This window comes from Centropristis striata, chromosome 5, assembly GCF_030273125.1.
Source record: "Centropristis striata isolate RG_2023a ecotype Rhode Island chromosome 5, C.striata_1.0, whole genome shotgun sequence".
Lineage (NCBI taxonomy): Eukaryota > Metazoa > Chordata > Actinopteri > Perciformes > Serranidae > Centropristis > Centropristis striata.
Window position 1 is genome coordinate 10,789,313 of NC_081521.1, and position 21,219 is coordinate 10,810,531.

The 21,219-nt window shown below is 37.9% G+C and overlaps 2 protein-coding genes across 2 annotated transcripts in view; both read left to right on the plus strand.

Annotated features, from left to right (window-relative positions):
* Positions 1 to 11,913, plus strand: part of LOC131971363 (collagen alpha-1(XX) chain) — an 81,974-nt gene extending 70,061 nt beyond the window's left edge. Inside the window, exons 30-42 of the mRNA XM_059332784.1 lie at positions 40 to 126; positions 233 to 286; positions 1,527 to 1,622; positions 2,112 to 2,165; positions 2,302 to 2,355; positions 2,458 to 2,511; positions 5,519 to 5,590; positions 5,950 to 5,985; positions 6,152 to 6,218; positions 6,841 to 7,029; positions 8,459 to 8,536; positions 8,658 to 8,819; positions 11,197 to 11,913. Coding sequence (XP_059188767.1) covers positions 40 to 126; positions 233 to 286; positions 1,527 to 1,622; positions 2,112 to 2,165; positions 2,302 to 2,355; positions 2,458 to 2,511; positions 5,519 to 5,590; positions 5,950 to 5,985; positions 6,152 to 6,218; positions 6,841 to 7,029; positions 8,459 to 8,536; positions 8,658 to 8,819; positions 11,197 to 11,225 — 1,032 coding nt within the window. The 3' untranslated portion in view covers positions 11,226 to 11,913. The remainder of the gene's footprint in view (positions 1 to 39; positions 127 to 232; positions 287 to 1,526; positions 1,623 to 2,111; positions 2,166 to 2,301; positions 2,356 to 2,457; positions 2,512 to 5,518; positions 5,591 to 5,949; positions 5,986 to 6,151; positions 6,219 to 6,840; positions 7,030 to 8,458; positions 8,537 to 8,657; positions 8,820 to 11,196) is intronic.
* Positions 11,914 to 13,908: 1,995 nt separating this feature from the next.
* dpm1 (dolichyl-phosphate mannosyltransferase subunit 1, catalytic) lies at positions 13,909 to 20,922 on the plus strand. Its single transcript, XM_059332237.1, has 9 exons — positions 13,909 to 14,085; positions 15,728 to 15,827; positions 16,036 to 16,069; positions 16,680 to 16,756; positions 17,447 to 17,472; positions 17,580 to 17,675; positions 17,796 to 17,864; positions 17,965 to 18,079; positions 20,431 to 20,922. The coding sequence occupies exons 1-9, from the start codon at positions 13,961 to 13,963 to the stop codon at positions 20,533 to 20,535; spliced, it is 747 nt and encodes a 248-aa protein (XP_059188220.1). The 5' UTR covers positions 13,909 to 13,960; the 3' UTR covers positions 20,536 to 20,922.
* The last annotated feature ends 297 nt before the right edge of the window (positions 20,923 to 21,219 follow it).

Genomic DNA, 21,219 nt, shown 5'->3' on the forward strand with positions numbered 1-21,219 from the left:
GTGTGTGTGTGTGTGTGTGTGTGTGTGTGTGTGTGTCAGAGAGATGAGGAGAGCTGTCCTGCCCCGGCGTACACCTGTTCCTGTTCCTCTGACATCCCCGGAGCTCCTGGTTCCCCTGGACCCAACGTATGTCCCCATGAGGTCTCAGGCCTCGGTGTAGAATATTAACTGACTCATTTAATTGTGTGATGCAACTGTTTGACAACATGTTGACGTGAATTCTTTCCCTCAGGGAAAGCCAGGTCCTCGTGGTGAGAAAGGCGAGAAGGGAGAACAAGGCCTAAAGGTGGGATGAAAATATTTCTTCAGGCTTAAGTGGATTTAAGTTAAAATCTCCTTCAGAAAACAGAGCATTATTAAGTGTTGGTAAGGGCTCCATTATCCTGCAGGTACAAAGCCAGTAAGTTTTCTAGGGTGGTACGGGATAGTTTGAAGCTTCATTCATAATGTTGACATTTTAATTCTAAACCAATATTCGAAGGCTGTGTAGTATTTTTTTTTCTTTTTTTGCATGTCTAATCAAATCTGTTTATATCTCGTATTCCTACAGTTGCAGATAAAGATGAGGCTTGACTGATATTATTTTTATTGTTTTTATTATTATTGTTGTTGTGTTTGTTATTATTATTATTATCATTATTATTATGATAATAATAATAATAATTATTATTATTATTATTTGTGCTCAAGCAGCAAATATACACAAATATCGTGCTGTATCTCCATCCATTTTCCTCTGCTTATCTGGGGCCGGGTCGCGGGAGCAGCCGGTTAAGCAAGGCATTCCAGACTGAAGAATTATTCTCCGGACTAACTAAGTGAATTGATATTTTAAATGTCTTTTATTATTATTATTGTCATTATTATTATTATTATTAGACTTTTTTAAATTAGATTCAAAGGTGGCCAAACATTTTCAATAGCTCCAGAGAATTATAAAGCCAAAAATTCCAAATTTATTGAAAAAAAAAAATATATATATATATATTACATCTGCTTCAATAACTATGTGTTGGTGTTCAGTCTTTCAAACACAACACATTTTTCTTGAGCAAAATTTAATGTTTTTACAAAATGTCCGGACCGTCACTGTGCTGCATTATTTTAAACTAAAATCTGGTCTCATTCCTCGTATGTGTTCAGCCGGCGTCTCACTTCTTCTTGCTCTTCTTGCAGTTTTCATCTTCACACAACAGAAGTTTCTTCAGTAACTGCTCTGACTAACAGCAGAACACAGTGGAAACACTGGGTGTCTTTGCTTCTTGGACATGTTTATTAATATACAACATTTTCTGAATTAATTCGTACTCTGCAGGCTGGATGGAAAGCTCCGGGGGGGTTTGCCTGTTGACTGTCACTGTCTCTGATTTGAGTCGGGAGTGTGCGTGATTTTACAAACAGATGGCACAGCAGCAACTTCATTTATTATTTGACTGTAATTTATTATTAGAAATCTTTAGTTTTAGTTCAAGGCATGCCCTGGAGCTCCAAGTTGATGTCATCAAGTTAGTCCCTCTGTGTTTCAGGGAGAGGTGGGTCCTCCAGGAAAGTCTGGATTAGAGGGAGGTCTCGGGCCCCTGGGCAGCACAGGACCCCGAGGCATGGCCGTGCAAGGCAAAGTGGTGGGTAACCTTCTTAGCTTTAAATATACAGTCATGGAAAAAAATTATTAGATTGAAGAAAACAATTTCTTGTTAATTTTAATGCCTGGTACAACTAAAAATACATTTGTTTGGAAAAATATAATAATAGCTGATAAGAGTTTAATTTAAGAGCTGATATCTAGACATTTTCCATGGTTTTATTGATAATAACCAAAAATCATTATCAAGAAAAACTTATCAGCTCTTAAATTAAACTCTTATGAGCTATTTTTGTTGTTATCTTTATATTTGTCCAAACAAATGTACCTTTAGTTGTACCAGGCATTAAAATGAACAAGATATTAGAGAATATAAGGGTGGTCTAATATTTTTTTCCATGACTACATGTAATTTATGTATACTTGTGATGTATAGTGGTATTAACTATAACTACCTAAACAGTTTTCCAAGGACTTGTGAATCTAGTATGTTGTATAAAATTAGCTCTCTTTATGTTTTCCTTTTTAGGGTCCACCTGGTGCAAGAGGGGAGAAGGGGGAGCATGGGCGACCAGGGGTCCAAGTGAGTCCTAACTGAAATATGGAGTCAGCTAAATGCAGATATCAGACAGAAAAGACTTTTCATCTTCTTCTTCTTGGTTGTACATAAACCCACTCAGCTCATTTCACACTCTTCACATCGTTGTCTATCTCCGCAGGGTTTACCAGGACCTCCAGGTCCAAAAGGGGAAGAGGGGATTCCAGGCCCCAAGGTGAGCTGCCTGATCCCAGAACAGTAAAAGTCTGCAGTTGGTCATACAGTCGAAGTGAAACAGTCTTTATCTGTCCTCACCTGTCTGTGATGTGTTTCTCAGGGCATTAGGGGTCCTGAAGGCAGCATTGGTGGACCCGGCCTCACTGGACCCAGGGTAAGACTGATTCAATTTTAGAACCACTATATGTAGAATGAGCATTGTTGACGTTGGTGCCACCATTAAGTCAAAATCTGACATTTGGACCAAAACATGGAGTTTAAAAAAACGAATATTTTAATGAGCATGAACTCTACTGTGGATATATTTTGGGATCCTAATGTCTCTGTTGACCCACAGCCTTGGTCTCACACACACAGCGTATTAAACTGGAATGGTCTGATACATATTCAATTAGGAATAAATGAATCGTTCTCTTTTGGACACATTTTGAGCTTTCCTCTAGCACCACCTCCAGGCCCAGACCCAGCATTACTGGACCTTCAAACAAGCTTTCTAGAGTCAGACTGACTGACTGGCTGACTGACATTTTACACACATAAAAACATACAATGACACACATAAAGACATACAGTCATATATATATATATAACATGGGTATAGTAAACATGTTTTATGTGGTACATGAAGGGCAAAATCAAAAGTATTCAAAAACGGCCGAAATAGGCTCAGAGGCCAGAAGGCTAAGTGAAAGCAGATCAAATTAAGGGGAGTAGGTCAGTCTAAAAAGATGGTTTTCAGGTGAGATTTGAAGATGGTAGTGGAAGTGGAGTGTTGGATGTAATGAGGCAGAGTTCCTGAGGTCTGAGTGACTGTATCACAGTGTGAAACCTCAGAGTGGTCAAAAGTTGTTTGTCTGCTGTTCTACACAAATCTAATCAAATCAAATCAAATCAAAATTACGGTAACACTTTACAATAACCAACTAAATGATGTTTATAGATGGTTTATAGACCAATTATTAACCATTTTCAAAGTGCTATATACATATTTAATCTTTAAATATTTTCAACCAATTTCTTAAAGGTATATGAATGGTAAAGTAAATATAAACTTACATTAATATACCATCTATTTGCCATTTATAAATTATTTAGTTAGTTAAACATTAATAAATGATGTATTTATCATTCTAAATGGCCTATATACAGTTTATAAATGATGATTAAACATTAATAAACTATCTGTTTACCATTTATAAATTATGGTTATTGTAAAGTGTTACCAAAATTACTTTATTTATCCCTGTGGGTAAATTCAGTTATTCTGGTAGAATCTCCGTTAGAATGAGACAGCCTGATGGCTGTAGGAGAGAAGGATCTTTTGAATCTCTCCATCCTGTAACAGAGAGAGAGGAGCCGTCCACTGCTGTTTTTTTGGTCCATAAAGGTTTTGTGTAGCAGATGATCTGGTATTTCAGGATGTCCTGGAACATGTTGACAGGTCATCTCTCCACCACCTCCTCCAGTGTGTCCAACCTGGCTCCAACCACAGAACCAGCTCTTTAGACCAGTCTGTCCAACCGCCTTCATCTCTGTGTGTGATGCTGCCTCCCCAGCAGACTGCAGCATAAAACAACACACTACCACCACAGACTGATAAAACATCTGCAGCATCTTACTACACATGTCCAGAGATCTGAGCTTCAAGAAGAAAAAGAGGCGGCTCTGCCCCTTTTTGTAGAGAGCGAAGTGTTTAGGAATGTGTTAAATGATCCTGCACTTATTCAGGCCCCGTTCACACCAGGACGGTCTGAACAGAAGACGCAAAAGTGGCGCGTCTTCACTTTTTATTCCTCGTTTAGACGAGCATTTTCGGGAGGAAATCTGCGTGCACACGGTGACGCAAAAGTGTGTGAAATTCGATTGTATGCAGCCAGGTGGCATCACTTAAAGCGATAAGAGCATCTTTGGGCATGCAGAAGTTTTCATGCCACACATTTTCATCAGCTACTCCTTCCACAAAGTTCTCCACCATCACTAGATCTCCCAGGTCTCGTTCACAGCCGCCTGGCTCGCCTCCGACGAATTGCTGCATCCAAAATGTGATGGAGGTAATTACAAATCCTTCTCTGTTCACTAATACTATCTCTACATATCCTGTACATTTGGTGGAAAGACTCCTGTAAGTTTATTAGAGCTGCCAGAGCAGCTTGAAGGTCCGACGCATGGAAATAATCCCACGTTTGTTTATTTTCCTGTACTGGGGTATGTATGTGACGTAAACACATACGTGACGTGAGCAGATCTGAGCAGAGTTTTGCGTCTTGTCAGTGTAGACGGACACGCTACGGCGGAGCGTATTTAACTTTTCCACTTTGGAAGGTGGTTTCAGATTTTTGCGTCTTTAAGCCCCCAAAACGCCGTTTTAGACACCGTCTAAACGAAAGGCACGTCCGATAAAATATTTTGTCGTTTTTACCCGCGAGCGTCCTCGTGTAAACGGGGCCATAGTTTCTAGTCTTTGCGACCACTCAAAGCTCTTTACACTACAGACTGCGCTCATTCACCCTTTCACACACACATTCATACTGGTGGCAGTACACTTCACATTGGTGGCACCGTTTTAGGGAATTCATTCACACACCGATGATCGCAGCATCAGGAGCAATTTGGGGTTCAGTATCTTGCTCAAGGATACTTCGACATGTAATGCCATGGTCAGGGATTGAACCACCAACGCTTCGATCAGAAGACGACCCGCTCTACCAACTGAGCCACAGCCGCCCTGATGAAAAATCAGACAGGAGTAAAAAGTGTGACAACCAGCCCCGGTCTCCCCTATTTTCAGTGTTTGGCTTGTCACAGACTAGCGGCAACCAACCGAAGCTAATGCTAATGGAAACTGGACAGCAGGGGCATATACAGTTGATGAGGCTTGGCATGGGTACTATACTGTATTTTGAGGATGGCCATGTTAAAGGTACAATTAAAACCCCACCGAGTGTAATCTCCTTAATTATTTCACAAATATTTGAATTTATCACAACCAGTGAGAGCGTCTGTGTTTAGGGACCAGTCCAACTTATTATCCAGGTATACACCTAGATACTTAGAACTTGGCTCCACCTCCATGTCCACCCCACAGGTGTTCACTGGCTGAAGGGGGGCTTGAACCTGCGGAAACCTGCGTCATCCGTCATCTGTCTGTTTATGTTTTACAGGGTTTCCAAGGAATGCCAGGACACCCAGGGCCTTTGGGGGAAAGGGGCTACTCAGGACCTTCAGGACCTATAGTAAGACAATAAGCATAAATACTGTCATTAGCCATGTCTATCCACATATCTGGGTAATGGTTAGTGACGTACCCACTTCCACCCTAGAGATCACTTAATCACAATTTCTCTCATGGAAGGCCACCCTAGAGGGCATTTTATCAAGTATTATCTACAATGGGGCATCCAAGAGGGCACTTTTGGTGAGTTGTTGGTTAAAGTGGGGCCGGTTGCCCCACATGCCCTCCTCCTGAGTCCACCAGTGATCCTGAGAGTGGGAGCAGTGATGAGGTTAAAGGTCAGGGTCAGGGGGAGCAGGTAGAAGCAGGTCGTATGCACTGGTAATTTATCTTTATGCTTATGTGTCTGTTTCTTTACAGGGACTACCAGGGAATAAAGGGGAGCGAGGAGAGAAGGTTGGTTATAGCCTCATGACCATTTTATTATTTTAATACTGACAATATTTTGAAATAAGTCTTCAGCCACATTTTGTTATCCTATGTACTATGTGTATAAAAAATATGTGTCATAATAGTACTTTTGCTCCTGTTTGTAGTTAATGAATGTCCTGATGTTTAACAGGGGGAACCTCAGTCCATGGCCATGATCTACCAGCTGGTCACACAGGCCTGTGAGCAACTAGTACACAGTACGTACAATGAGGATATGTGCATATTAACTGTATCTCACACATTATTATTATTTAACCCTCCTGTAGTCCTGGGATCATTTTCATCATACCAAACTGAATATGAAAAAAATATGAAATTTATATATCAATGTGTTGGTCTTTAGTTGCCGTAAAAGGTGAAAAAAAAAGTTGTTAATATTTTTTTTCTACCTGTCCTAAAACCAGTTGAATGTCATGGGGTCCCTTTTGACCACAAGTGTGATTTTTTTTTCTACTTTTTTTTCTGTCATCTAAAAATGTACAATGTTTTCAAAACATAAGTTTCACTAAAAGTTGACATAACCTACTCTGTGCATTCCCATCAAGAATTTTTTATACTATTATTACTATTGGAAAAAAATATTCAGGTTTTATTAATTTTTTCTCTTGAAATGAGGCCTAATTTTGTATATTTGACTAAAATTGACCAATAATAATGAAAAAAATATGAAAATTATATTTCAATATGTTGGTCATTAGTTACCTTAAAAGGTGAAAAAAAGTTTTTGATAATTTTTTTCTACATGTCCTAAAACTAGTTCTGAGGAGCATGGCTGCATAGTCGTCTGGAGGACTAACAAGAGTTTGTGTGTTTTTTCAGAGGAGGTGCTGAAACTTGACAAGTTCATGAACGAGATAAGTCGGAAACCAGCTCCTATTGAGGAGCCGGTGGGGCCCCCCGGGGAACCTGGTATACCAGGACCCAAGGGCCCACCTGGGGCCAGGGGCACCCAGGGGCATGTCGGCGCGAGAGGGAGACCTGGCAAGGCTGGATATCCAGGAGAACAGGGTAAGACTGTGATTTGTAGACACTGTAGGTGATGAAAACAAACTAACCAAATTCTCATGTTTGTCAAGCAACTGTTGTTTATGATTTTAAAGGTCTAGTGTGAGCGTGCGGTGCGCCCCACTGGTGGGGAATAGATACGTGACAGATGGGGCGCGCCAAATGGGAAGTCTCTGCTTATTGATAGCGGCTCCCTGACACCCGCAAATGAGATCCAATCTCCCAGAATCTGGAGCAAGACCGCGCTCTAGACTAGACAGTGATTGCGCGTGTGTCGGCCAACCGATTCTTTTACGTCATACCGACCTTATCTACCTCGATAATAACCCCCCACCGGCAAAGCAGTGCTCCCAACTTTGTTGCTAAATTTAGCAACTTTTCAGACCCCCTTAGCAACTATTTTTCAAGAAAGCGACTGGAGACAAATGCAGTGACTCCTTCTTCCTCTTCTTAACGAGCCGATAACGAGCCGCAGGCCGGCTCATTAAGAAGAGCCGCCGTTAGCGGCAGTTAGCTACAGTTAGCTCTGTAGCAGTACAGTGTGTATGTGCTGCAGCTACAGCAGGTCTTCACTTACCGATCTCTGTTTGTTTACAACAAGCACCGGACCATCTGTGCACAGTTAGCTATGCTGCTTAATTCCCGATCAGCAGAGACTCCTAATTAGCCATGCTGCGTTCAGCTGCTGATGTTGTGCACAGTTAGCGACGGTGAAAACCAAACGTCACAGTTTGTTTCTTCTTCTACAGTTTGGCATCTAGCCGCCGTATCATCAAATGCTACGCTGCCCCCCTGTGGAAGGCACCAGTAATACAACTTTTTTTTCCTGTCCGATATGATGAACTATTCGATTTTTTATGATTTAATGACTATTCGAAAATCGATGCCCATCCCTAGTTGTCTGTATGTTGTACTATAACGAAACCAAAAACCACTTTATTTATGGTTGCAGTTCTTTTGTTAGTTTGTCCTGTAAATTGTTGCTATTTATTTTAAGTTTGATATTTTATTAACTACATCAGACACTGTGATTTTCCTTTATTTGTTAAAGAAAAATACTGCTGTGTTATTGTTTTTCAATATAATAAGATTCAAACATTGAAGGTTCAGCTGGGAGTTATAAAAAAATCGGTATCGGCCAAAATCGGAATCGGCAGGTCAGGCTTTTAAAAAATTGGTGATCAGTGATCGGCCAGAAAATTGCAATCGGTGCACCCCTACATAATACATATTCAGTCAGTAAGGATACAGTTCACCCATTTTTACCCCTTTTAGAACCCCCACCCCCACCCCAAACTAGAGAGTCACATTCACATAAAGTAAGCAAAATAAAATAAATAGTACTGATAATGAAAAAGTTTGAGAACCACTGGTCTAGTCTGATACCATTATGGACTTCTGACCTGCTGATTGGTCTCTTTCTTCTCTACAGGAAGGAGAGGTATGCCAGGGCTGAAAGGTGATGCAGGGACCAATGTGCAGGGGCCCACAGGGGTCAAAGGATTTGCAGGTACCTCTCCATGAGTCATGTGTTTCTCATGTCGCTGTCATACATTGTCCATTGAATCACCAGAACACCACAGCGCAATGATGTGTGCTCATGATGCATGTGTGTTGTGTATCATGTGCAGGTCTTCCAGGGGAGTCCAAGCTGGGAACCCCAGGTTCTAAAGGAGATGACGGTAAGCAGGGACCCGCAGGGATCCCTGGACCTCCTGGACAGCCTGGCGAGGTTGGACCACCAGGCGTGTGTGATAGCAGTGGAGGCTGCCACAGAGCTCCTCAGCAAACAGGTTAGTGACAGGAACGCTCCAGTAACTTGAGGGATAAGGTAATTAGGGAGGTGATTTTAAGAAATGATGATCCACGTCTATTGGAGGCAACTCTGACCCTGGCACTGGTGTGTCCAGTGGAAGCATTAATAGTGGGTTGGTAAAAAATATTATACAACTAGGATGAGTCCCAGATTAATGGAGTTTTCTGAGGTAACTGGAATTCTTATACAGTAGAAGAAAATAATTCGTTTGTGAAAGCATTGTTGTTCTGTAACAGTAAAGAATTTCAGAAGTCTTGTAATATCTCCTGATGGGTGAATAACTCAGCCAGACATCTTAGATAACCAGGAGAGAGCAAATTTAATTTTTTTCTCATATTTTTTGTTTGTTAGCATCACCATGGGGTCTGTTGAGAATTAGCCTATGGGATTTTTGCATCATGGCAGAAAATAAGCTCTGTGTCAAACGTGTTTCTGATGATACACGTTTTGTTCAGCAGGTTAATCATCACAAATGAACACAACTTTTATTGTGATTGAAGCATTATTGCAGCCAACAGAAGTAAAAAGCTAACGTTATGCTATAGTGAACTACATCACAGTCACATGACTTGAATGTCACTACCGTTATGCTTCAGACGCTCTCCGACAAGCTAACCAGCTGTTTGACAAGCTAGCAAATCCATTACATTATAAATTGTTTATTAACCTAATCTACAATCTACCAGAGTTTATAAGAGCTCTGAAAATCACAACTAGAGGCTGTGAGGTGACTAGTGAGAGAGTTTCTGTCTGTGTCCGGCGTGATGAAGTTTAATGTCCCCGACAACCACTGAGTCTCTTATAGCCACTTGTTAGCAACCGCCTTTTTAAGGACACGTAAAGAAAACAAGTGGGTCTATTTACTAATGTACTTTATGTCGAGTAAGTGTCTGTTAGTTTGAGAGGTTAGACCCCAGGGTGCTAAAATTGTAACCTACTTCCTGGTCTAGGAACTAATTTCTTTGGTGCCATATGCAGTCTATTTACTGTACCAAACCATTACTTTGAGATGAACTGTTGCTTTTTTCCACCTTTACGGACTAAAATAGTTGTTATGGCCACTCTGGGGAAGCGCAACAAGTATAGACTGTATAAAATGAATAGACGCAGTAACCATGACGTCACCCATTGGTTTGTGTATTCCGGTTCTCAAGCCTCAAGTTCAGGATTTTTGCTTCTTTTTTTTCGAGCAGTGCATGTGCTGAACAGATCGAGAGCCAGAATGACACTAAAAGGGCTACTGCAACCTATAGTGATACATCTTTTGATTCATCATTAAAAGTGACTACCTTTACTCATACTAGGGCTGGGCGATATGGACCAAAAGTCATATCCTGATATATTTAGGCTGACTATCGAAATATGATGTTTTTATCGCAAAGTGAGAGCAAATGTTCAGTCAAAGTCAAATGTGACATGTCACAAGTAGTTTTATTGAAGCCATTTATTTAAGTGAACATAAATACTGTATAACAACAAATCAAAGCTCCATAAAGTGCACATTTAAATAAAAATATATCTGCTTCTATAATAAAAATAGCCTATGAAATAAAACAGGCCAATTTTTTTCCCGAAATAAATATATTTATATGAGAAAAGAATAACGAACATTACAAAATAACTAAATATGACGAACCCTAGTAAGGGCAGCAGGAGTTTTTAAAAAAAAATCAAAGCTCCGTACGGCGGCTGTGGCTCAGTTGGTAGAGTCGGTTGGCCCCTAACCAAAGGGTTGGTGGTTCGATCCCTGACCGTCGCAGCCTACATGTCGAAGTATCCTCGAAGTGAATGAATTCCCAATGGTGGCAGGTGGGACCGTTTAGGGTAGCCTCTGCCACCAGTATGAATGTGTGTGTAAAAGGGTGAATGAGCGCAGTCTGTAGTGTAAAGCGCTTTGAGTGGTCGCAAATCGACTAGAAAAGCGCTATTTAAGTGCAGGTCCATTTACCATTACCATTTACCATAAATTGCACGTTTAGATAACAAAAAAAAATCTTAAATAAGAGCTGCAGCTTGCCTGGAGCAAGGATCACAGTGCAAATTTGAACTTTATCGATATATGCAATATGGTGTAATTCCATATTACATTTGAAAATATATCGATATGTCGCCCAGCCCTACTCATACTCATTATTACTCATAGTTTTCGTTAATATGAAATTATTGGCTATATTAGCTTTAAAGTAATGGTTAACTTGTGCAGTTCACCAGAATAGTTAAAACTAGCTTGTTGGCATAACCCTGTGTGTGCACAAAGGCAGAGGAAATATTTTGAGTCAAGATTTATTGTCAAAATAATTTGCCAAATACAGTGAAAGTAAAAGTGATGTTATGTGTGTGCTCTCTTCAACCAGAAGACCCTTATTATGGCTACCAGCCTTGAGTGGATATTTACCAAGCAGCAGGCGACTGATGCCTGGTTGAAATGACTATGGTTCCTTTGGAGCTGAATGCCAGACTGGGAATGGAGCTGAAAAAGCACCACTGAAGAGGACTGGTGTGTTGAATTTGCCACTGACTGATGCAGACGCTTCACAATCATCATTATGTGTTAGAAAAGGCAACAATACAGGGAGGATCACTCTTGGTCCTCTTGTTACAATGTTAAGTAGGAAGCTTTCGAATATATAATAGTTTTGATGAACAGATAGTATCATAAAGAAAATATTTTCTCATTGGGATCAGTCAAGTGCTGTCTTATACACCATATTCGCACTGAAACATTTTATTACTATGTTTATGTATTCATGCACTGTATCAATGCCAAGTAGTTTAGACATCTGTGTCACATTTTTACCTTTTTCATTTGTCATTCTAACGTTAACTGCCTCAAGGATAATGAAAAAGCATAATCTATGGTGTAAAAGCTTCTTTTTGTTCCATGTTTTCAAAGATACTGTGAGAATGTCGTCATGTGTATGATCATTTGTATATTGTTTATTATATTTACTGTATACAGTTATTCATGTATGATATTTTGTACTGTACCTATTCATATTGAAAATTCATGTTTACATTTTATGGTTTCAAAGGGGTTAGGGTGATAAACATTGCGTGTGTGTGTGTGTGTGTGTGTGTGTGTGTGTGTGTGTGTGTGTGTGTGTGTGTGTGTGTGTGTGTGTGTGTGTGTTTGTGTGTGTGTGTGTGTGTGTGTGTGTGTGTGTGTTTGTGAGAGAGAGAGAGAGAGAGAGAGAGAGAGAGAGCTTGTCAAAAAGGTGTCTTTTTATCTTGTTAATAAAATTACATTAATATGTGTCTAATTAAATCTGTGTTCTTTTTCTAAAATGACAATGAGGGCAAGAAAAAACTAACTAGCTAACAGCAATCAATAATGGTAATAACGCCATGGTCTCTTCCCGGAACTGAGGTAAATGGAGAATTGTTTCCAGTGGTGTTTATTTTGAAGAGCACAAGGGAAGTTCCAACTTGTAAACCGGCGGCTTCGTTAAGTTGGCATCAGTGGAATATCCACTTTCCGGTTTAAGAAGAGCCGTTCATTTATTTTTCAAAATAAGGTAAAGATGTTTAATCACTGCATTAAAATCAATAGGCATAGTTATTTCGACATCTGAACAAGATAAGTTATAATGAGATTGTGAGGCTATATTATTATCAGAGTTGTTTGGTCAGACTATATCAATAAATTGTAACATTGTAATACTGCTAATATTACTAATACTGTGTATTACAGTGACATTACCGTTTTTCTCAGTCGCTTTGGTGCATTTCTCACTTCACTATTTACATTTGCACAGCAGTTAATGCATTTCTCAAAACAATTAGTACAAACTGCAAAACCTAGTTGATAACCTGCAGAAGCGTGTCACTTGCTCTAAATGGACAGCAGTGGCGGTTCTACACAGGGGCCTACAGGGGCCACTGCCCCTGTGAAGAAGCCTTTGGCCCCTGCTGTGGCCCCTGTGTCAAATTAATAATAAAATGATCAATTTATAACGATGAACAATGGAACAATTCTAAACTTTTTTTTTGTTCAAACAACATCTCATTGCACACAAAAGGAACCCAGAATGTGTACATTGTATAATAGTTTAACTCTATGGAGTCTTATAGGGCTATTTTGTCCATTTTTTAGTCTTTGTAAGTCATTTTGTGTCTTTTTTTTTGTCATTTTGTGTCTTTTTTTTTTGTCATTTTGTGTCTTTTTTGGTCATTTTGTGTCTTTTTCAAGACATTCAAAGATTTTGAATGCTTAAATATCATCTTTGCCATTTTTTCATGCGCTAATGTGCCCCTCTGATTAAACACTGGCCCCTCCTTGGCCCCCACAGTAAAATTGGTCTAGAACCGCCACTGATGGACAGTTCATTCCTCAAAAGCAAGTCAATGAAAGTCAGTGACATCAAGATGAAAAGTCCTGACACCATGTTTATGAACAAGATAGTCAAATGTATCTGTCATGTTATCATTATGATAGTTTACTCTGTAAATGTTTTTTAATGCAAAAAAAGTCAGATCTTGGTGACGCTACCTGAAAATGCTCCAGACAGCACTTTATACTATTTACACAGCCATTTGAAAACTACAGTAAAGTTACACATTACTGTATTTAATGAGGTGACTGAGTACAACACACTGTATATGTATGTTTGATGACATAATGATAATGTTATAAAACAGCAGAGAGTTGTATGAAAGCACACTTGATGACTGTCAGCATTTGTAATGTGTTGTTCGGAACGAGAAACTGTTACTATGATGAGCACAAATGACTAAATGTTGTGGAGGTTGAACTAACTTTTGTGCAAATATTAATAGTGAGAAATGCACCAAAGCCACTGAGAAAAACTGTAATGTAATGTGAATATATATATTCACATTACATTACAGTTTTTCTACAGTTTTAGCATAGTTGGCCCGTTTCTTTCCTTTATATATAAAAGAAAGAAACGGGCCAACTATGCTATTATTTGCCGTGATGTTTCAGTATTGCTGATGTAAACAGCCCTCGGAAATGTACTGAAGTTTGATAGTCACACTGTATTTACCAGTATAGTTAACAATCGCCGATACTCGTTTTATTTTGAAAATAACACACAGGATGTTGTAGGGTACTTTTTCTTACTTTACAGAGAGCGCTTACCGTAGATTCACGTCGCTATGGCGAGCAGAAAACAGCCAAAACGGGATAGTGGTGACAAATACTCAATACTGTTACCTACCTACAACGAAAGGGAAAACCTGCCTTTAATAGTGTGGCTTTTGGTGAAATATTTCGGTGAAAGGTGAGTTCTGGGGAACCAGCGGAGCTGCTTAGCTAGTGCTAGCTAACGTTAGTTAAGCTAATGCCTGTCAGTGATGAGCTGTCACTGAACCAGAGAGAGGCGGCTCTGATTAACGGCCACTGCTGGACATTTAATGTGACAAGAATAGTAGAAAAGGGTTGTTTTCAAGTTAAATAACGTTAGCTAGATTGTTATAGCTCGTATGTAGAACTTGAGGTAACATTACTTGTCTCTCTCTGTGTGTGTGTGTGTGTGTGTGTGTGTGTGTGTGTGTGTGTGTGTGTTAGACAGTGGTGGAAAGTAACTATGCTAAGTACATTTACTCAAGTACTAAAGTGCCCTACAAATACTGACTGAAGTAAAACAGGTACTGGTAAAACAGAGAAAAACTGCTTTAAAGTTTTTAATGTTTTTTTAACTGGCCAGCCAAATTGGTTACATGTAGATAAGTGATATGACGCTTATTTCTACATGTATTGATGATGTCATTTTTATGCTCAAAAGTCATGATGATTTATTTGACCTTTGACCCCAAAAATGTAGTTACTGTACTCTGGTTTTGCTGTCAAAGTTTCTAATAGTAAAGTACAAACAGAGTGCAGTAACTACAATGTTGTTGTCTTCTTTCAGCTTTTATATTTAGTTTTCAGTAAATAAACATTTTCAAACTGATTTTGTTATCAGTCTTTTTAAAAATGTTTAACAACTTTATTCAAATATTTGCGTATTTCAGACTTAATATTATGAAGAAATGTTATATTTTAGTCTTAATATAATTTTATCTCACTTTTTTTACTTCATCACTATCTCGATAATAATTTCCCTTTCAAATAAACTTAGAATTTCATTTCATTGTTAGGACTCCAAGTTTGCTAATTCCTGACTCAAATTAGCTCTTAATGGAGTCATTAGAAAAAGGGTTCACTTACTTTTCACCATCACTTTGATTGTTTAATGGATGTGTTCAATAAAAACATGACATATTATAATTGTTTGTGTGGTATTAGGTTAACCACGTTGTGTGTGTCTATACTTGGGACTTGGGTGCAGATCAGATCACATTTTATCACAAAAGAATGCAGAAAACCAGGTAATTTCAGAGGGTTCAAATACTTTTTCTTGCAACTGTACTTCTGCTTCACTACATTTTGCGGCAATCATTGTACTTTTTACTCTACTACATTTAGCTGACAGCTTTAGTTACTTTTCTTATCAATATTTAACATAAAAACTTATATGATACATATAAAGGGATTAGACGTTTTTCTTAATTAAACCTCATAACAGTATATGAAGTTTAAATGAGCCCTATCTGGACAACAGTAAAACGCTGCTTACATAAATGCATCAATAATAACAATCCAACAATATATTTTTATAATATATATAACAATCTAAGTGTGACCATTCTGCATAACAAGTACTTTTACTTTTGATGCTTTAAGTACATTTGATGCTTTTGTACTTTTACTTCACTAAGTTTTGAATTCAGGACTTTTACTTGTAGTGGAGTCATTTCACAGTGTAGTATTAGTACTTTTACTGAACTAAGGGATCTGAATACTTCTTCCACCACTGGTGTTGGAGAAACAAATAGACCGGCCCAAGTTACAGTCTAAGGTTTAATGTGTTTGATTCACAGTGGATATAACTACGAGATAATCGTCATTGACGACGGAAGCCCAGATGGGACACTGGAGGTGGCAGAGCAGTTGCAGAAAATATATGGAGAGGATAAAATAGTAAGTAATAATCCCTGGGGATCACTTAGCAGGCACGTCCTGTTACAATAACAATGCATTTATTTTTAAAAATGTGTAGAGTTTGTATTAGAATTGATTGATACTGCAACATAATTAAAGACACAACTGAATGTTTAAATAGAATTTGCAATGTACAGCTATCTAGCATGTAACTGTAACAGTTGTCAATCTCTTTTCTGCACTTCAGCTTCTACGACCAAGAGCGAAAAAGTTAGGCCTTGGTAAGTTCAAAACTGTGCGAAAATTGGTGTGTTGTTCTTAGGGCTGGGCGATATATCGATATAAAAGATGAACAATATATTTTTAAATGTGATATGGAATTAGACCATATCGCAAGTATCAATATAGTTTTAAAAAAAAATGTCTTTATATATAAATGCTTAAAACCTAAAAAATGCTAAAACCCTTACTGGGGTTTGTCATATTTAGTTATTTTTTAATGTTCGTCATTCTTTTCTCATATAAATGTATTTATTTCAGAAAAAGATTGGCCTTTTTTATTTCATAGGCTTTTTTTATTTAAGATATTTTTTATTTAAATGTGCACTTATGGAGCTTTGATTTTTTTTTTAAAAAGGTACTGTTGTTATACAGTATTTATGTTCACTTAAATAAACAGTTTCAATAAAACTATGAAAATAAATAAAACATATGACATGTCATATCTGGCTTTTTATTTGCTCTCACTTTACAATAAAAATATCAGGATATATATCGTATATTGATATTTAGCCTACATATATCAGGATATGACTTTTGGTCTATATTGCCCAGCCCTAGTAGTTTTGGGAACCTATACAAAGTACTGATGAGCTCCTGTTTCCTATGAAGGCACTGCCTACATCCACGGCATGAAGCATGCTACTGGGAACTTCATCATCATAATGGATGCAGATCTTTCCCATCATGTGAGTGGAGCTTGTTTTATTTAATGTGTGTACATGAACACAAGGAGATGATTTTAGGGCTAACATTTTTGTATTATTATTGGTTAAACTTTTCAATCAATTAATCATTTGCTCTATAAAATGTATGAAAAATAGTAAAAAACCTACAATTGTGATTCATAAATTAATCATTTAATCTATTAAACGTATGAAAATAGTAAAAAACCTACAATTGTGATTCATAAATTAATCATTTAGTCTATTAAATGTATGAAAATAGTAAAAAAGAAAAAAAAAATCTACAATTTCTGACATTCACAATTACTCAAAACCCAACATGGTGTCTTTTAGTGTTTATTTGTCTGAAGAACACCGTACAACTTCACTATATTGACATGTTACAGTACACAAGCCAATAAATCCTTACATTCAAGCAGCTCAAGCTGAAGATTGAATTTTGGTTTAAAAAAAAGTTAATGATTAATTAATTTGTAATACTTAATCGAACAAATAATAGAACTGAACTGAATTGCATGAAAGTTGGCCTTTAGTTTGGAGATGTGAGTTTACATGAACTATTGTGTTTGTCAGCTCTCTCTGCCCTATCATTCCTCAACATTTTAGTTATTATTTTATGTAATTGCAGTATCTGTGTGTGATTTAATTTTGGACAGAATGTTATTTGATTATTGTTGTTATTTTTTATTTCAGCCCAAATTCATCCCGGAATTTATTGAGTAAGTCTTACTTAATTTCCCACAGAATTTATTTCTGGATATTCAAAGAATACAAATGACAGTTAAAAGGGAAATTGCAGTTAAGAGTGTTTTGTCTTGTTTGTTAGAAAGCAGAAGGAAGGCAATTACGACCTGGTGTCTGGGACTCGATACCAGGGGGACGGAGGCGTGTATGGCTGGGACCTGCGCAGGAAACTCATCAGGTAGCTGCAAGTCAACAAAAGCACACTGTCTTCACTCTCCACTCACTCGTCTTGCTCTGACCCAGATTAGAACAGACCTCAGGCTGAGGTTTCATTTCTCTTTTCGACTCTTATTCACAGCCGGGGAGCCAACTTTCTGACTCAAGTGTTGTTGAGACCTGGTGCTTCAGACCTGACGGGCAGCTTCAGGTAAGTGGTGAGACTGTTGTGAAATAAATGTCGCTGACTGTTGAATGTGCATGGGATGTGTTTTCTCACAGCCGTGCTTTTTTTCCCCTCACTGAGCCAGGTTGTATAAGAAGGAGGTGTTGGAGAGTCTGGTGGAGCGCTGCGTGTCTAAAGGCTACGTCTTCCAGATGGAGATGATCGTCCGCGCCAGACAGCTCAACTACACGATCGGAGAGGTGAGGCCCTAATTCATTCATTCATCTTTGTTTTTATATACAGTGGCCCTGAGAGCTCACAGCGCTGCAACTTAAGAAAACACATGCAAATACACAAAACACAAGCAAATTGAGAAAACATCTTCATCAATTTTGACAACACAAGCATTTAGAAAACGAGCTGCAAAGACCACAACACAACAGAAGTGTTTCCAGAGGACGCTTTAAAGTGATGCACACGTCCGGACATGCTTGTGATATTATCACTAGGGCCAGGACTCGATTAAAAAAATGAATCTATTTAATTAGAGGGTTTGTAATTAATTCATCAAAATTAATCGCATTTTAATCGCATATAAATATTTGACCTGAGAACAGTGAGAAGTCATTTTTTTCACATGGATTTTTAGTATACCATTGAATAATGACTGAATACATAAGCTTAAGCAACAAAAATATTGTTTATTTTTGTTCAAGTCCAACAGACCAGTGCAATTTTTGCCATTAAGTGTAGCAATAGCATATTTAGAAATATAGTACATTTCATAAATTCAGGTAGCCTATAGGTAGGTAGACCTTCTGTAAACTAGAATACTTTGGTTTTTTAAGTAAAACACAATCCACGCTAGCTACCACACTAGCCGCTAGCTGCTATATGTTTAGCATTGAGGTGATACTTGAGGCTGGATGTGCTGCGGTGATATGTGAATTCCTTGTTGCATAGCAACACAACCATGCTCTTATGGACGCTTCCATCCGTTGGTTTTTAGTAACTAAATGTCCCATCATCCACGGGGCCAACCAAAGGTCTCATCAGCTTCTTCCTTCATGTTCACTGTGGTTTGTTGTTGTCTCAACTCATCAACGCTAGTTGGTGCTCCAGTATAATCGGTCCGCCTGAAACTCATCCAGTGAGAAACGTTCCGCGGTGCAAAAATAAGTGTGATTAAAATGCGTCAATTTTTTAACACGTTAATTTTTGTGTAATTAATGAATCTTAATTAACGCGTTAAAGTCCCGGCCCTAATTATCACATTATTTCAAGATAATGATGAATTCACGTTATATCGCCCAGCCCTAGGATATATATGTAGCAACATCATCACCAGAATCTACGTTACGTTACGTGGAAAAAGGTTTTCCAAAGAGCTTGGAAAAGCAGCATTTCGATGCTAAGACTAACATACGTTGTCCAAAATGTGAATGCTTGGATTTGAAAACATAAGTATCACTAGCAAAACTCCCGAATGATCTAAAAACATAATTAAATAACAAAATATAATGGACCTGTCCTTTAACTCTATGGAGTCTGGGGCTATTTTTTAAACAATGTTTAAATGCAATGTTGGTCTATTTTTTTTTCAGCGCAACCTCACCTATATGACCTTATAATAATTTATTTTTTATTCTGACTTACTGGATCAACATTTAGAACCAAAAAGAAACAAAGAAAAACCAACATAAATGTGATCTTGTGATTGTGTGTGATCCTGTCATCAACGGTGGTTTTTATTCTAGTGGGACTCGATTTTATTTGTCTTGTGTGTTTAGTGTAACAATTTTGGTCATTTGTGTATTTTTTTTTTTGTCATTTTGTGTCTTTTTTGTCATTTTATGTCTTTTTTTAGTAATTTTCTGTCTTTTTGTATCTTTTTTTAGTCATTTTCTGTCTTTTTGTATCTTTTTTTAGTCATTTTCTGTCTTTTTTAGTCATCTTGTGTCTTTTTTGGTCATTTTGAGTCTTTTTTGTCATTTTATGTCCTTTTTTGTCATTTTGTGTCTTTTTTGGTCATTTTGTGTCTTTTTGTCATTTTATGTCTTTTTTTAGTCATTTTGTGTCTTTTTTGGTCATTTTGTGTCTTTTTGGTCATTTTATGTCCCTTTTTTGGTCATTTTGTGTCTTTTTTTGTCATTTTATGTCTTTTTTAGTCATTTTATGTCTTTTTTTAGTCGTTTTATGTCTTTTTTTTGTCATCTTGTGTCTTTTTTTAGTCATTTTGTGTCTTTTTTTTTAGTCATCTTGTGTCGTTTTTTGGTCATTTTGTGACACAAAAAAAAATGTAAATGTTCCAAATGTGAACAAAGGTGTCAAATCTAACATATAAGAGGATTACATCCAGTTCTATCATTTCATACTAAATATATTTGAGCTTGTCTCCAGTTTTACAGCCAGAACTTTAGAGGTAAATTTACAGTAGGGCTCCACGCTGCTTTGTTTTCTAGTCTGGATGTGATGAAGAAATCATGATTTGGTGCTTTTGGAGACTCCAGAGGGTTAACATTGCCCTTACTTTGCCCCTCAGCATTGTGACCCTGCATCTGTTATTTTGGATGTGCACTGAAAAACATTTCTCTCTTCTTCCAAACAACAGGTTCCCATTTCCTTCGTGGATCGAGTTTATGGAGAGTCCAAACTGGGAGGGAATGAGATCGTGTCTTTTGTGAAAGGACTGATCACACTCTTCGCCACGACATGATCAATGATGTCATCGGTTTGGACACCCTACAGTCATATAGTGTTCCTTTGACTTTTCAAGTGGCTGTCTTTATTACAGTAGTTGTATCAGAATATTAATGGGGAAAAGCTGCACTTGCCTATGGCCAGACAGTGACATGACAGCATATGACAAAGGAGACATCTCTCTCCTCTGTTAGCAGTAAATACTAAATAATTCCCTGTCAGTAGTCGTCCACAATACAGAAGGAACACGGTGCTTAACATTCCCATCACAAGCACACAGTGTCATCATTCCCAGTCCAGACAGCTGGCTGAATTCTACATTTACACGGTTGTCAGATGGGTTCAGTACATTAAACTGCTCCACCTGTGATTGTTTGTATAAAATTAAACAGTTTGTATTGTTGCCTGTGTTTTTGTGATGTTCTTTAACCCAGTTATCCTTAAAGGAAAATTATGTAGGATATTCAACAGAACAAGTGAACCACATAGAACACATCTATGATGTTTTTAAAAAAAAAAATAGTACCCCTAAATGTCCAAGATCTGTGATGTGACATATACGGGTCAGTGACAAATAAGGGTTGGCAAGATGTCAAATGGTGTAACCACAAAAAATATATAAATATTAAATACTTCATCCACCTACATTGTATTTAAGTGGACTTCTACATATAATTACTTCATTTTAAAAAACATCAAA

Bases quoted from the DNA above. Each gene is read 5' to 3' on its own strand.
- dpm1 (XM_059332237.1), top strand. From the start codon at position 13,961: ATGGCGAGCAGAAAACAGCCAAAACGGGATAGTGGTGACAAATACTCA. The intron at 16,070-16,679 runs GTAAGTTCAAAA...TTTCCTATGAAG, and splicing joins AGCGAAAAAGTTAGGCCTTG to GCACTGCCTACATCCACGGC. The intron at 18,080-20,430 runs GTGAGGCCCTAA...TCCAAACAACAG, and splicing joins TCAACTACACGATCGGAGAG to GTTCCCATTTCCTTCGTGGA.